The 15,528-nt window shown below is 40.6% G+C and overlaps 1 protein-coding gene across 1 annotated transcript; it reads left to right on the top strand.

Annotated features, from left to right (window-relative positions):
• The first annotated feature begins 2,783 nt into the window (after positions 1–2,783).
• TMED7 (transmembrane p24 trafficking protein 7) lies at positions 2,784–13,407 on the top strand. The gene is made up of 3 exons (XM_069595316.1): positions 2,784–3,666; positions 8,330–8,575; positions 11,966–13,407. The coding sequence occupies exons 1-3, from the start codon at positions 3,475–3,477 to the stop codon at positions 12,200–12,202; spliced, it is 675 nt and encodes a 224-aa protein (XP_069451417.1). The 5' UTR covers positions 2,784–3,474; the 3' UTR covers positions 12,203–13,407.
• Positions 13,408–15,528: the final 2,121 nt, after the last annotated feature.

Here is a 15,528-nt window from a genome sequence, read left to right as displayed (position 1 = left end):
CTTCTGAGCATGCGCCTAGTTGGGGAGTTCTCCTGAGTTGCACAATGAGAAATATGTGGTCTCTTGTCTTCTATCTGGGCAGGGCCCAGCCTCCTTCCTCGATTGTCCTGCGATTCTCATCTTGGAGTATCTACTCTAGGAGGGGCTGTCTACCTTCTGCCTCAATCTCACTTATATGTGGAATCTAAAAACAAAACAAATGAACAAACCAAACAGAGTGGCTGCCAGAAGGGAGGCAGGTGGGGACTGGATGAAATAGGTGAAGGGGATTAAGAGACACAAACTTCCAGCTATAAAATAAACAAGTCATGGGAATATAACATACAACATGGGGAATACGGTCAGTGACACTGTAACAGTTTCGTGTGGTGACAAACGGCCCCTGCAGCGTGGTGGTCATTTGCAATGTACCTGACTGTCAGAGCGTGATGGTGCGCACCTGACACTGACATAATTCGTATGTTAGGTGTGCTTCAACACGGCTTCCCCCGTGGCTCACGGGAGAGTCCGCCTGCAAGGCAGGAGCTGCAGGAGGCGCAGGTCCGATCCCTGGGTTGGGAAGATCCCCTGGAGGAAAGCACAGCAAACCACTCCAGTATTCTTGCCTGGAGAACCTCATGGAGAGAGGAACCTGGTAGGCTACAGTCATGGGGTCACAAAGAGTTGGATATGACTCAGCACTCGCACAGGGATTGTTTCTTCTGGAGGCTCTGAGGGAGAATTTGTTCCAGGCCTGTCTCCTAGCTGCTGGTGGCTGTGGACAACCCTTGGCAATCCTTGGCTAGCAGATACATCACTGCAGCCTCTTTGTCTTCATACAACATTCTCCCTGTGTGTCTGAGCTCTCCTTCTTCTTTCTCTTATAAGGACACCAGTCATTGGATTTAGGGTCCACCCTAAGTCCAGGATGATTGCATCTTGAGATTTTTAACTTAATTACATCTCAGAAACCTTATTTCCTAGTGAGCTTGAATTCACAGGGCCTGGGAGTTAGGGTTTGGACGTATGTTTTTGGGGATACAGTTTCACCTACTACATATGTTAACACAGATAACACATTTTAAAATGAAAAATAGAAATATTGTCCAAATAAAAATGTAGTGATAAGGGTCATATTGTTTTACATTTGTGTGAATCTGTTTAATATCTAGATTCATACAAAAAGCTGGGTACTCATCTGCTTTTACATTCAATATGTTATATGTTGTTTTGGTTGAGATGTATGATGAAAATCGAACCTCTCTTAGATAATCTCAGACCCTCTAAAGGAGTTTCAAAGGCTCGCAAACATGTTTGGAGCACATTTGGAGAATCACTGCTCTGAAGTGTATAAAGTATTTGCAAAGTGGAACTTCTATGGTGACTAGTGAACTTCTAGGTCATCTATCTTCCACTTTATTAGATGATGCCACATTGTTTTCCAAAGTGGTTGTGTCCACTTTCATATCCACCAGGGATGTACAAGGGATCTTGTTGTTCTACTTGCTCACCAACATCTGGTATTATTGTATTTCTAAAAATTGGTCTATCTGCCTTTCTGGTGGTGTGTGCTATATTCATTAAGGTCTTAATCTTTTCCATTCATTCTCTGTATTGCCACTTGATGCAAGAAGAAATGGAAGTTTAAAAGAGCAATGTTACTTGCCAAAAGTCAAGAGTAAGAAAATAGAATCCAAGTTTTCTCCTTTGAAACTCAGTCTTCTTTCCACTCACAGATACAAATACTACTTCTTTTTCTGACCTAGTGTTACTGAGAGCAAGGTCCAGCTGCTTGGCACTAGAAAGGTGAAATTCAAGAGCGAGATTGTTTGGAAAGGAAAGTTTGCTTTGTTTTGGGGGCTGGCAAGCAGCAGGGAGAGGCAGACTTGTGTCCAAAGGCCAAAGCCCCACTGACAATCAGTGGGCAAGACCTTTTAAAGGGGGATCTCAAGGGTGTATAGGTGGAGGGAGGGGGCTATACATGCAGAAACAGCACAGTCAACTTTGACAGTCTTCTTGAAATTACTCATGCAGTGGTCTGCTCAGTGTCCTCTCCATTGTTTTAAGTACAGTAAGTCTTCATCTCCAGAGTCAGTTTGCTCCTATTCCTTTGGTGCCAGTTCTCAGAATTGTGGTAGCTTATGTCATGGGTACAGTCTGGTCTTCATGTAGTTGATTTCTTCTACCTAGTGGGGGTTTCATTTTCTACAAGACAGCTCAAAGGCTATGGCTCAGAATCTTATCTATAGCCCTTGAGAAAGAACTAAACGTCCTTGACATTGTTTAACAACTAAACTTTGTTAGTTTGTCTTGTCTGTTTTCCTTTGTTCCTGCATTTTTTTTTTCTTTCACTTCTCTGATTAGATTTATTTTGACCAAAGAATTTCTACAGACTAAGGGCAGGCTGAGGACATTGGGAGTTGAGGGGAGGGGTTGTCTATCCTGGGAAGGCCCCATAGGGTTCTGCCCCCTTTCACTTGTTCTGAGAAAGGTACAGTCTTCCCCGAATCTCATTTCCTAGGGGCTCCTTTTTCCCTGCAGAGGCTTTGGGCACCCAAGGCCATTAAAGATCCTACATATCTCCATCCCCCTTTCCATAAGCCCTTCTCCCCTGCCTGGTTCCTACCCATGTGCTTATTATATGTTTCTTATATGAGAAGACTTATACAGCACTTTTCAAATAGTAACCATCTGGGTTAAGTACTATTATCCTCATTTTACAGTTTCAAAGACTAAAAGAGAGAGCTTAAGCAGAGTTTAAGGTCAAGCAGCTAATAAGTAACAGAGTAGGGACTAGAACTCCTGCAGTCTTGTGGTCAGAGAATTCGCGCTCCCAGCAAAGCTGCTTCTCCTCAAATTTGTTATTATTTAGAGGAAAACTCTCCGGAAATCGCAGAGCGCTCTCCTTCCGGGGATAAGCCCCTGACGGCCAGGAGACGGCTTCCTAGCTCCCGCCTGGCTCCCCGGCTCCCCGGGCGCTCAGCGGTTGCGGAAGCACTCCCCTGCAAGTAACGCCTACCGCCGGCCACGCCCCCTCTCCGGGCCCACCCCGCCACGCACGCCACGCCAGCCCCGCCTCTCAGCCTGGAGTTGGCCGGGGCAGAGCTGACGCCTCGCGAGCTTCCACGTACTCATTTCAACGCCTCTCCCCGCGGCCGGGGCGAGCACATCCGGGTCGCGGGAGCCGGCGCCTCAGGCCCCGCCTCGTCTGCCCCGATCCCTAGTCCCCGCTTCCGGCCGTCGCAGGCCTTTTCCGCCTGTTCTTTGCCTGCCTTGTTTCCGCTCCTCGGGTCGCTCTGGCCTCTGGGCCCGGGTGCCTCAGTACTTTCCGCCGTACCCAGGGATTCGCTCCGCATTTCGACTCTCTCCGGGGCTCGGAGCCACGCGGCGGTGCGTCTTGGTGGCGCCGCCCGGGTCGAGGCCTGCCGCGCCGCGGCGAGTTCGTGCAGACCTGACCCCGCGTCTCCCCAGCTCCGTTGAGGCCGCCGCCTCGGGATGCCCCGGCTGGGGTCCGCGCCGCGCTGGGCGGCCGCCGCGGGCCGTTGGGGCTGCAGGCTGCTCGTGCTGCTGCTCCTGGTGCCGGGCCCCGGCGGCGCCTCCGAGATCACCTTCGAGCTGCCCGACAATGCCAAGCAGTGTTTCTACGAGGACATCACGCAGGGCACCAAGTGCACCCTCGAGTTCCAGGTACTACGGGCTCAGGCAGTTGCCGGCCCCAGCTCGCGGTTCCCGGGTCGAGGCCGTTTTTTCATTCTTTGTCTGTTTTCAGAAATCACATCTAGGTAGCCGATGCAGGCCATTTGGCTTTCCTTCCAGAAACCTTGCGCATTAGATAGTTAAGAAGAGATATTAAGATACATGAATTCCAGAAATGCTTCCTGTGTGTGTGTGACTTTTCCATCCATTCTCTAATGTCCTTCATTTTGAACTTTCTTCCTTAAGAGTTAAAAAAAAAAACATTACTCCTTACGTCAGTTCGCCACTCTCTCAACCACACCTCCACTTGCATCGTATTTCAGGTGCTGCCAATATCTGACTCCATTGCTTTTCAGTTTTTCCATGGATGTTAAGGACTTATTGGGTAATGTCCCTTCGTTGGAAGAGCTCTATTCCAGACCAGATGACCATCTCCCAGAGGTTTTGTAGAAGGAATTTTTGTGATAAGTGAAAGGCCCTTGTTCATCTTGGGATTATATAAAAGTGCTTATTTAACAGATGTAGTTTCTTAACTTGGTTAGAACATTCGTTACTCTGTTTCTTTTTTTTTTCTTTGATCTTTGGAATCTCTTGGCTTCCTTCAGGAAGCGATTTGATAGCGGAACTGTAAAGGACAAGTTATAAATGCTTTGGTGAGGAGAAAGGGGGAATGGACTTTGTAGGGTCATTATGGAAACAGTAACTAGGAATTTGAAGAATTGTGGTAATTACGACTAGAAATTTGAAGAAATACTACAGCTGGGAATAAGGAGCCAGAAGAAGGGAGGTCAACAGGGGCCAGACTATGTAGTGCCCAGCTGGTCGAGTTAAGGATTTTAGTTTTTCCTGAGAGTATGAGAAGCTGTGGTAGGGTTGTAAGCAGTGCAACGACAAGTTCTAAGTTTTCTGGGTAGCTGTAGGGATATTAACTTGAGCAGGTAGAGAAAGTATTGTGGAGAGCTGCCAAGTACATGTATCAGTAAAAGACTGATTAGGAGGCTGTTGTAGCGATTCAGGCTGAGGCTAGGGTGGTAGCAGCAGGGAGAAGGAAAGTGAAAGGTGAAAGGATGGAAGATACCTTTTATGTAAAATCCACAGAAGTTGCTGATAATTTGGCTACAGTGAGTGAGGGAGGCCAAGGATGACTCTTTAGCTTGCTTAACTTCATGAGGACAGAAAAGATAATGGCAAGAATTGTAATATAAAGTGTCAGCGAAAAGCTAATTTTTTTGAACTTAAATATTTCTTGACTTCTGTATGCAGATGCTGTGCTTGGTGGTGAGAGTACTATTACAGGCTAAAAAATCAGCATCTGTTGTGTGGCAGACAGTATACCAAGCATTTCAGGTGTGTTATTTAATTCCCTGGACAACCCAATATGAGATGGGTATAGTTTGTATTACTCATTTACTAGTGATACCCAAGGTCACACGCTGTAGCAGTAGCAGAATTAGTATGCAGTTCTAGGTTAAGTTCTTAACCATTGTACTACCTCTGAAAGATAAATGAGGCCGACCTTGACCGCAGGGACCTGACATTCACATGGTCATGTAATGTTGAGTGCAGTAATGAAAGTACACCCCAAGTATTGTGCTGGCCGAAGATGGAGAATCATCAGGGGAAATTTAGCGGAGGGTCTGCTGTGTGAGCTGAGTCTGGAGGGATAAATAATAGTTGCTGTACAAGTGGCAGAGGGGAATAGGACTTCCTCAGCAGATATGTTACGTTTGTGAGACTTAATTCCAGCAAGCCTGAAAATTCGCCTGCGTCGGCACTGGAATATACTGAGTAGCAGTGTTGCTTTGTAATTGTGGATCTGAGGACTTTAGGGGCGATTTATACCAGTTTGTCTGCATTGTTCCTCGACAGCAGTGAGACTGATGATTTGTACATGCTCAGTGTGAGGCCCCCGAGAGTCTGCTACTGAGAGTGGCTACATGGCAGAAATATGCCTGTGTGAACAGCGAAATATAAGAAACCCAGTCCAGACTCCTGTTTTGGGCTCACCAGTTCCACGGTGTTTCCTGTACACCTGGGTGGTTCCTGATCCAAGTGGGTTTGCTCTGGCCTTATTCCTCAGAGCGTGAGGACAGGGGAGCCCGGACCTGACTTCTTGTGTCCTCTTGCCCTGAGACAGCTTTTGGCTATGCTGTTTGACACTGTAATCTCTTCCTCTAATCAGTTGTAGATTTGTAAGCATAATCATTTTGGGTCCTGTGGTTCTTTAGCAAACAGACCCTGTGTTACCTGTCACTGTTAGTGCAGAGACGTGTTCAGAGAATTCTGGCGTTCTGGTGTTTCTGGAGCACAGTGAGAAAGGGTGTAAAAGGTGCGGAGACTTCTTGAGGAAGTGCTAGGGAGCAGTGCGCTGTTGAGGACAGGCTTGGGTTTTCCTGTAGGCCGCAGGAGTTACCAAAAGGTCGTAGGACGCGTGGGGAGGGAGGTGTCACTATCATCTAGTGGAGATGCTGCTAAATGTGCTTCAGGGCACAGGGCAATGCAGCCCCTGCAGCAAAGACTGTTCACCCCAAATAATCCAACCGAGGTTAAGAAACCCTGGATTAGACAGAGGAGAGACTGGGTTCTGGGAAGACCTTTTAGGAAATTGTGGCAGTAATTCTGTCTGGACTGTGGATCGGGAACAGAAGAGATGGAGTGAATTTGAGAGAAGCAGTAATATTGAGATTCTGTGACTAACTGGGCAGGTAGGGACACATCATTCAAAATAATCTCCAGTTTCTTTCTTACGTGATCAGACAGATTGTTAGCCCCTGATGGCTCAGTGGTAAAGAATCCGCCTGCCAGTGCAGGAGATGCAAGCGACGTGGGTTCAATCCCTGGGTTGGGAAAATCCCCTGGAGGAGGACATGGCAACCCACTCCAGTATTCTTACCTGGGAAATCCCGCGGACAGAGGAGCCTGGCGGGCTACAGTCCATGGGGTCGCAAAGAGTTGGACATGACTTAGCCACTAAACAACAACAACCTTTATCTGAAGTAAGATTATTTGTTTTAAAGTTTGGTAGAAGAAAACTGGCAGGATGATCAATTTGGGTTCTGTTTTTTGTTTGGATGTATGTTTTGATTATTTAAAGTACTATGGTGTTAAGTATGAATAGTTGGGTCTGTAAAATGCAGTATTTCACCTAGAAAAAAGGTTGTTCACTTTTGGTGAAAAGGGGAATACCCAATTGATATGACATCATTTTTGTGTCAGATGTTATATCTATATGTTAATATTTGCCTGTTTCACAATTTCCTAAATGCCCAGTTATATTTCATTTAATTATCAAAATGATCTTGTAACATAGTTCAGTTATTCATATCTCTTTAGTGACAAAGGTCATGTAAGTAACCAGTCTTCTCTGAAGTCCAAAGTTTGATCTCTCTGCTCTACAAATCTAGAATGTCAATATTATGCTAGACCAGAAGGTTCAAGCTTGAAAATAGCAGTACATCTAACGGTGGTTGGAAATCCGCTACCCAGTGTCTCTTCGTTGCGTCCTCCTCAGGTATGGGGTCGCATAGAGTCGGACACGACTGAAGTGACTTAGTAGCAACAGCAGCAGGTGGATCAGGCACCCTGTGATTCTTCTCCTGTGTCCTCTCCCTCTTCTCAGTTTTTCCTCCTCCTTACTCCTTTGCTTTTTTCCTCTTATACTTGTCCAGGTACCTCAGGAAAAACCTTTTCCTCTCTTCATTTGTGTAATGCAGATGGCTCAGATTGTGACGGCTCAGATATGCTTATGCTGAATAAGCATAACCCCTTGAAAATAGTTCCATGGTCCTCTTCAGAAGCATTTCACCTACCTCTGCTTTCCTTTCATATGCTTTCCTGTAAATACAGACTTTGCAGATGAACAAAAGATTCATCTGCTTTTGCATTGTTCTGTTTTGGTTTTCCTTTAATCATATGTGTTTAAGCAATGTAGTTTAATCATTTATGCTTCTCTTGGAAACAAATTTATAATAATGATATACTCTTAGAACAACCCACAAGTCATTTCTCTTCAAAATGTAATTCAAAACAAAGTATGCATCAAATTCCATAACTGACCTGTAAAGGAACTTAAGAAGCACAGCCGGTAATCTGGCAGTAAAATGAGTTTCAATTCTATAAGGATAGTGGCATGGGGTGTTGGGCTAAAGACTGACTGACTTTACTGCTTCACTGAACGGTCTGTGAGTGCTTGGATCCTGCTAATGGGAGACCAGGTGAGGAAATTTGCGGAAGGAAAGTAAGTACTACGTGGCAGTTAGCTTAGGGTTAAGAGTATACATTTGGCATCAGCCTCTTACGAGGTGAATAATCTTGGGTAGATTATTTATTTTAACTCAGGTTCTTAGTTTGTAAAATGAGGGGGAAATGCCCTCTTGGAGGGTTGTGGGAGAATTAAGTGATGTAGGAGCTGTCTTGGCGTGTTGGTTCATTCCCTCTCCCCGTCATGAGGAAACGTGTTCAGTTTCTGTAAAGCTTTAGTTGAACTGAAATCTGCCTCCCAGGACCCATTCACTGGTAGAAATCAAGAAACATAAAATTGCCTGTGATTTTTTTTTTAAAAACCTTACAGCTATTTTAACAGGAAACCTGACTGATTTCTCAGACTTGTTCCTTGCAGTGATCTCTTCACTTTTTGTTTTTTTCTCTTTTGTAGGTTATTACTGGTGGTCACTACGATGTAGATTGTCGACTAGAAGATCCTGATGGTAATGTGCTCTACAAGGAGATGAAGAAACAGTATGATAGTTACACCTTCACAGCCTCCAAAAACGGGACATACAAATTTTGCTTTAGCAATGAATTTTCTACTTTCACACATAAAACTGTATATTTTGATTTTCAAGTTGGAGAAGACCCGCCTTTGTTTCCTAGTGAGAACCGAGTCAGTGCTCTTACCCAGGTAATAAGAGTCATGTTTAAAGGGGGGAAATGGCATAATTTAACATGCATTAACTCATTGATGAAACACCAAATCTTGTGACTTTAACACAATCTTTAAGACCTATCTTAACTCTTACAGTATATTAGGCATTTCACAGAGAACTTCAGACTTTTTTAGTGAAGACCAGTGTTAAAGTATTTTATGAAAAGAAAATAGACATTAAAATAAGAGGATCACTTTGGTAGAAACATCCTTGACAAAGGAATGTTAAAAGCCTAAACAGTGCTCCAACGTTCTGAAGCATCTTCTGTAATTCATGGAGGAATGTTGCTACTGTAACTTAGCAGGTTGACATAAGTGGAAGCAAAGTGATGCCATAATTAATATATACATATGTATATATTTGCATACACACACTTTTATACAATTATTTAGTGTTCACAGACTGCTGTTACAATAACTTTTGCTGTAACTGAAGGTTAAATAGTAAAGATTACTAGTAAGTCATCTAACAAAAATCAAAAATAGTTAAGGTAGCTAAATTGGGTTTTATTTTGAAGAAGAGCTTAATGAGAGAAAGATAGCAAGAGAAATTTTGAGTCAGTGAGCAAATACTGCTCAGGTGATGAGAAGGGCTATTTTATTTCTGATTTAAATACAGTATGAGCTTAGAGTATGTCTAAAAGATACTCAGTTTGGTTTTCGAAAGAATTATTTACCACTTTCCTATTAAAACCTTAAATTGAATTTCCATGTTTCCAGGTTCCAGGTAGTGTCTTGACCAAGATCACATAGTGATAGAGGCACTTTTTAAGAGTGTGTTAGAGCCTTAATTCATAAACCTATTATAAACATTAATAAGATGTGTTCAGATGTTCATATTTTTAGTAATGTTCTTTTTATGTTAGCATCATGTATGAACAGCACTTTGTAAAAAGGGTTTTTTGGGGGCCATTGTTTATAACTCAACTTCATCAGTTTTAATTTGTATAATACAATAGCTTGCTTTAAAAACCTAAGTAGATAAATGCTTTTAGGATCACTTAACGTCCTTTATTTGTATCATATTTTTAAGCTCTTCTTATTTCCATTTTTCCACTTTTAAAAAGTCTCCTATAAAGCAGATGTTAATGCAATAGAGTTTAAAAAAATTAGCAGGTGAGAAATGGCCAAATAAATGGTAGTGTTTTGCTAAATCACCATTTTTTCACCATTAATAAATAGAATGACTAAAGTCAATGGTGTTCATATATAAAGGCTGGTGGGGAATTTTATAACAGATCTGATATCCCCTAAATCTAATCATCATTCACAAATGCAGAGATAACTAGATTGTTAGCATGTCTTCTGATAAAATGCAGTAAGTCCATTACATTGCCTGTGTGATATTCCCATTCGGAATATTAATAACTGAATCCCATGAAGTCTGTGGCTCCAACCGTAATTTATAAGAAATACAGAGGATAGAGGAACACCAGGGGGAATAATCAACAAAATCCAGGAAGTGGGAAATACTGATGGAAAGAGGACCCAGATGAACTTTCAACAAGTAGATGGGAAGGGGGTAAAAAACAGGCAGAGAGCCTAAAGACTAAAGAAGGCTTGAAAGACACATCAGCTAAGTGATTCTGCTGACCTTGTTTGCCTTCTGATTTGGAAATGACTTGGCTGAGGTGTTTGGGGAAATCTGAACACTGTCTGCCTTTTTCCTCTGGGCCGTGCCATGTGACTTGCAGATCTTAGCTCCCTCCCAGGGATCGAACCCTGGCCAAGGCACTGAGCACCAAGCCCTAGCCACTAGAGGGTCAGGGCTTTCCACTGGCTTTATACCTGATAACTTTTAAGGAGTTATTTTTACTCTGTGTTACAGGGCCACTGGGATTATGTTTTTTAAATTGTTACCTTTCAGAAATAAATACGAAATGTAGAAGTATAGCTGAAATGGTAAAATATGTGAGATATACTTTGATTGGAATGGGGAGGAGGATGGGTGAAGTAAGATTAGCCGTGTTTAATTATTGACATGGGGTTCATCATACTAATCTCTATACTTTTTAAGACATGAGAACATTTCCATTTTGAAGGTAGAATGAAAAATAAAAAACACTATCAAAAACTGTATGAATCCACATAAGTAGTTCTTTAATTTCTGTGATTTTCTCTAGTTCAGTAATTCTTAACCTGTGCCCTTTTGTCATGGTTCAAGAATCCCTTGAACGCTCTGAACTTGTGTCAAATCCTTGTTTTTATACATACTTTTCAGAGGAAGAATTCTTAGACTGTTCATCATTTTGAGACTACATGGAAAGCAAAGAAATGCTAGAAGCACCTGTCTACCTCTTACTAAAACCTAGAAATCATTCATTTTAGTACATGGTGATCTTCATTCTTAGGAACCCAAAAAAAAACCCAAGAAGCAAAAAAGTTTGAGTATTCTAATCGGTAAATTCAATTTGTAGACCTCCTAATTTCTCATACTTTTTAAAGAAACTTTCTCTGAAATATTTTTGTAACTATTCCTTTTCTACTTTTTGGTAGAACTTAATTAAGTGCTTAAATTATTTTCTAATGTCTTATTAAAATTACAACAAACTCATTTTTTAAAAACTCCTAATATGTGGTTTGTGATGTAAAATAAGTATAATATAATAAAACCAGGGTTAAATTTTCAGCAGTAGAAAAATATTAAACTAGTTGTTTGTATACAACAACCAGAAAAATTAGACTCTTAACCCTTCTCAAGCAGACAGTGTAATGTAGAAAAAGGTAAGATGTCATCAGATGAAGGCCCACCGACTCACAGTGAAAATAAGACTTAGGTCCCATTGAGAACATATATATTGTTTTTGTTGACTGGAATGAGGGAGAAACTTACCTAGCAAAGTGGTCAGTGTGGGGGGAAAAACTTCCCACTTTGAAGTTTTCAGCTGTTTTTAAGATACTTGAAATAACTTTGGCTGACAGTCTGCTTTTATGCCATATTTTGCTCATTTTTGAATATATTTGGACTTTGACTCATATGCATATTATTGGTCAAATTTACTGACCTTTCATTCTCTTCCTCCTAATTCTTCCTCTTGGAGAACCTGGCCTTAAAATTCTGTCGCCACCAGCCTTCACTGCTTTGTGTTTCTTCTGCTGTTCGCTTCACGTTCCGCCCGCCACCTCACAGATGCCACAGCTGCCACGCTCCAGTTTGGGGCGAGCAGCTGCCAGTCATCCTAGTGGGAGTGAGTCAAAGGGCTGCTCTGCCAGGACCACTGACATGAGGGAGGGAGTGAACGAGGGCCAGTTCAGTGGAATGTTAGTCACATGAGGACTTGCGATCACAGTGAAAGAAACGGTGGATATGCTAGATGGGTTGCACAGAAAGTATGAAACCTGCTGACTGAAACTCTTTCTCTTTAGATGGAATCTGCCTGTGTTTCAATTCATGAAGCTCTGAAATCTGTCATTGACTATCAGACTCACTTCCGATTGAGAGAAGCTCAAGGCCGAAGCAGAGCTGAGGATCTGAATACAAGAGTGGCCTACTGGTCAGTAGGAGAAGCCCTCATTCTCCTGGTGGTTAGCATAGGGCAGGTATTTCTCTTGAAAAGCTTTTTCTCCGATAAAAGAACCACAACAACTCGTGTTGGATCATAATTTGAGAGTTGACGCACCATTGCCGCTCTAATATTGCTGTCCTCCAATTAATTTTAGGCACCGAAGAACTTCCCATGGCAACATTGTTAGAACCTTACTCATACACTTGTTGGGGGCGGGGGGGCTGTATAATGCATATCCCCGAGCTGTGGAAAGGACACCTTTTTTTATTTGTAAAGGTAGAAAAACTTTGGGACTTATTTTGGGCTATTCATAAATATTCAACACAATGATCTATACTTTTCTGGGTTGTTTCTATCTACTCTTCACACACTAAACTTTGGTAATTTTGATTTCTCTTATCCTTTTAAAACTACTTTTCTTGTAAGCAGTGGATATTTTAAACAAAGCCTTCAATTTAATGTCGACGTGTTGTGGAGGAAGAAAATTACCTTTTAGTTGTTTATAGTAAATAAAGTTTTGTTTTTAAGAAAACCAAATGTGATTAACTGTAGCCCAAGCCCTATTCTGCATTGTTTAATTTTATGAGGAAAAAATCTACCATAGAAATGTTAGTTAATATTGATATAATTTTAAATTGACACATCATGGTTTAATTTATTTCTCAGTAGCTTGGAAAATGTCATTTTCATTGTTTGGGTTTATTCTATGATCTATGACCAGATATGTCCCTTTTTTTTCATAGGGACATTCTTACCACACAGGAACTAGTATGTTTCAGTAACAGAGTTTACAGAGACCTTAAAAATCAGACTGTTAACAGGTAGAATAATCACAGAATAATTTAAGACACTACAATGGGGAGCAAATGACATGAGAAAACTTGTAGTGAGTTATCAGCACACATTACATTTTTAGTGCTTTTACAAAGAAAAAAGGTGATCTGTTTCATTAAACGTTGAATTGGCTGATTCTTGCTCTAATGTGGCTTTAATGTCGAGAGTCACTCCTAGCTTTAATTGACAGTTGTTCATATAAAAGTTGTAACAGTGCCATACATTTTATTCTGGTGGGTGTGATGCACTGAGAAGTTAGTTTCTTTGGTTTTTTCTTTCTTTTTCTTCTCTGTTTTTTGGGGTTTTTTTGTTTGTTTTTTGTCTTGCACATGTAATTTCTACAATCTCTGATTTAGCAGCCCTAAGATGATTTAAAAATTTAGAATGCTGTGTGTGTTTCTTATTTGATAATCTTCATTGATTGTACTGCATTTAATGAGTATTAAATAGTGCATTTTCTGTACACTATAGGATTTAGTCTGTGTTTGTATTTTATAACTTGCATAAGTTGAGCTGACTGAAATAAGATTTTGTTCCAGGTATTCTAGGATAGAATACAAGATAATGCAAAGTTGTGTTTAAAGCTGTTTAAAAAAAAAAAAAAATTATGACTGCTTTTTGCCATGTTTCTCTCCCCCACCTAAAAGTGATGAGTGCTGAACATGACTGGCATATTTTTAGGACTTTGGTATGTGGTACTACAGAATTGGACAGCAATTTTAGTCAGTTAACCGCCACCTACTAAAAGTTAGCTCCTAATTCTAAGCTGTCTTAAAATGCACATACACTTCTGCATGTAAGAGCAAGATGAATTCAGGTTGTCCGGCTTGCTAATTTAAAATGCTACAGTGTAGCAAAGGATGAACATACTTTCAACCCTTGAATTCTAAAATGTTTGAAGACCAAATAGCTACTCCTTCAACAATATTTATCAATGGATTAAGAACTGAAGTTTAAGGTTTTACAGATTTCTCTGTTGGGGTTCTTGTCCTGCAGCTTTTTAAGTGTCCCTCTGTATTTAGATTTGCAGATTTTAAACAGTACTGTTAAAGTGATAAGCCTGAGGGTATGTTGAATGTCCTTTTCAGGTTGCCTGCCTGCTCTTGTGTGCAGATAGTTACACCATAATTAAGCAGAGTTGGGTATCATCAAAGTGCCAAATTTGGCATAGATAATAGTTATTTAATCTGTACCTATCTAAACTTAATGATATTTAAAGACTGTTACCACAAATAACTTGTGATAAAACTACTGAGGTATATTAAAAAGTTTTAAATCACCACTGTTACCTGTTGTAGAAAATAGTACTGACTTAGTCTAGTCTGTAACGGGTTACAGTTTGATGGCTTGTCTATCTTCAACTAGGTATGTATATAAAAATTAGAAAATACATATCTACCTGGATATGAATATTAAGTAGAACTTTTCCTTCTCCTGTATTATTTATAGCTCATCTTTTTTCTTTAATCCGTTCATAACTTGTTGCTGCAGTTTGAATTTCTCAGATGTTTCTATATGGATACACAGCTCAGAATACTTATTTAAACATCATTAGCTGTATGTATTTTTAAAGTAGAATAAATAATGGAAAGGGACTTGATATGCAAATTTATACTAAAATTCCAACTGTGTGAAGATAACATTTAAAGATACTACTTTGCTAATAATCTAAACATTCTTTTTATTAAAGAAGCAGATGGTCTGGGGTTCACAGCTTTCATCCTGGCTTGATGGTAACCAACTTTGAAAACACAGTGGACTGAAAAGCAATTAAAATTGCTCTAAGTTCTTTTAAAGATTTCCTTTGAATCTCTACTATCCAGTTTTGCTTCAGTTTGTAAATTTGTAACATTTATGTTTAAACAGGACAAAGCAGACCCTATTGGCTATTGTTTTCAAAAATTAAATTGATATATAAATTATTTAGAGGGCGTTTTCATTTACTTTTGAAAAGAAATTTGTCTAAATGACACATGTTGGTTCTGCAGGATTGTACCAATCAATTCTTGTAGAATAAAAAAAAAAACTTTCAACAAACTGACTTCACTTATTTCTGTCAAGATTTAAGTCTTTTTAAAGCTCCTTAGCAACTTAGACCTTGGAGTGCAGTTTTGTAGCCATAGAGTGATAATTTGTTTCATATTTCATTGGAACATAGACTGACCAACAAAGTAAGTTAAAGAAGAGGAATACAACCTCTAATCACCTCACTTTTTAACCTTCTTTTAGGTTTTCTTACTGAAAGTTGGGAAAGGAAGTTTAGCCCTCAGTTCCCTAAAGTGCTTCTTAGTTTTTAGGTAAGGTAACACTTGGTTGTATAATATCAAGTTTTCTCAATGTTGTTCCCCCTTTATAATGTCATGGGGGACACTCTGGCTTCTAGGCACAAGTCTACAAAAGTAGCAGATAAATAACAGTAATACAGGTTAACATCAGTCTTTTACTTGTGTTGACCCATTGCATCTTTGCAATAATCCCCTGAAGTAAGGATGTTATTCCCATTTTACAAATGAGGAAATGGAGGTTAAGAAACCTGCCTGTATATCAGTAATTAGCAAAATATATGAGCCATGGCACTGTGGTTTCAGA

The sequence above is a fragment of the Ovis canadensis genome, chromosome 7 (genome assembly GCF_042477335.2).
Source record: "Ovis canadensis isolate MfBH-ARS-UI-01 breed Bighorn chromosome 7, ARS-UI_OviCan_v2, whole genome shotgun sequence".
Classification (NCBI taxonomy): Eukaryota; Metazoa; Chordata; class Mammalia; order Artiodactyla; family Bovidae; genus Ovis; species Ovis canadensis.
Note: the sequence above shows the minus strand (reverse complement) of the source record. Positions and strands in the feature narration are given on the sequence as shown.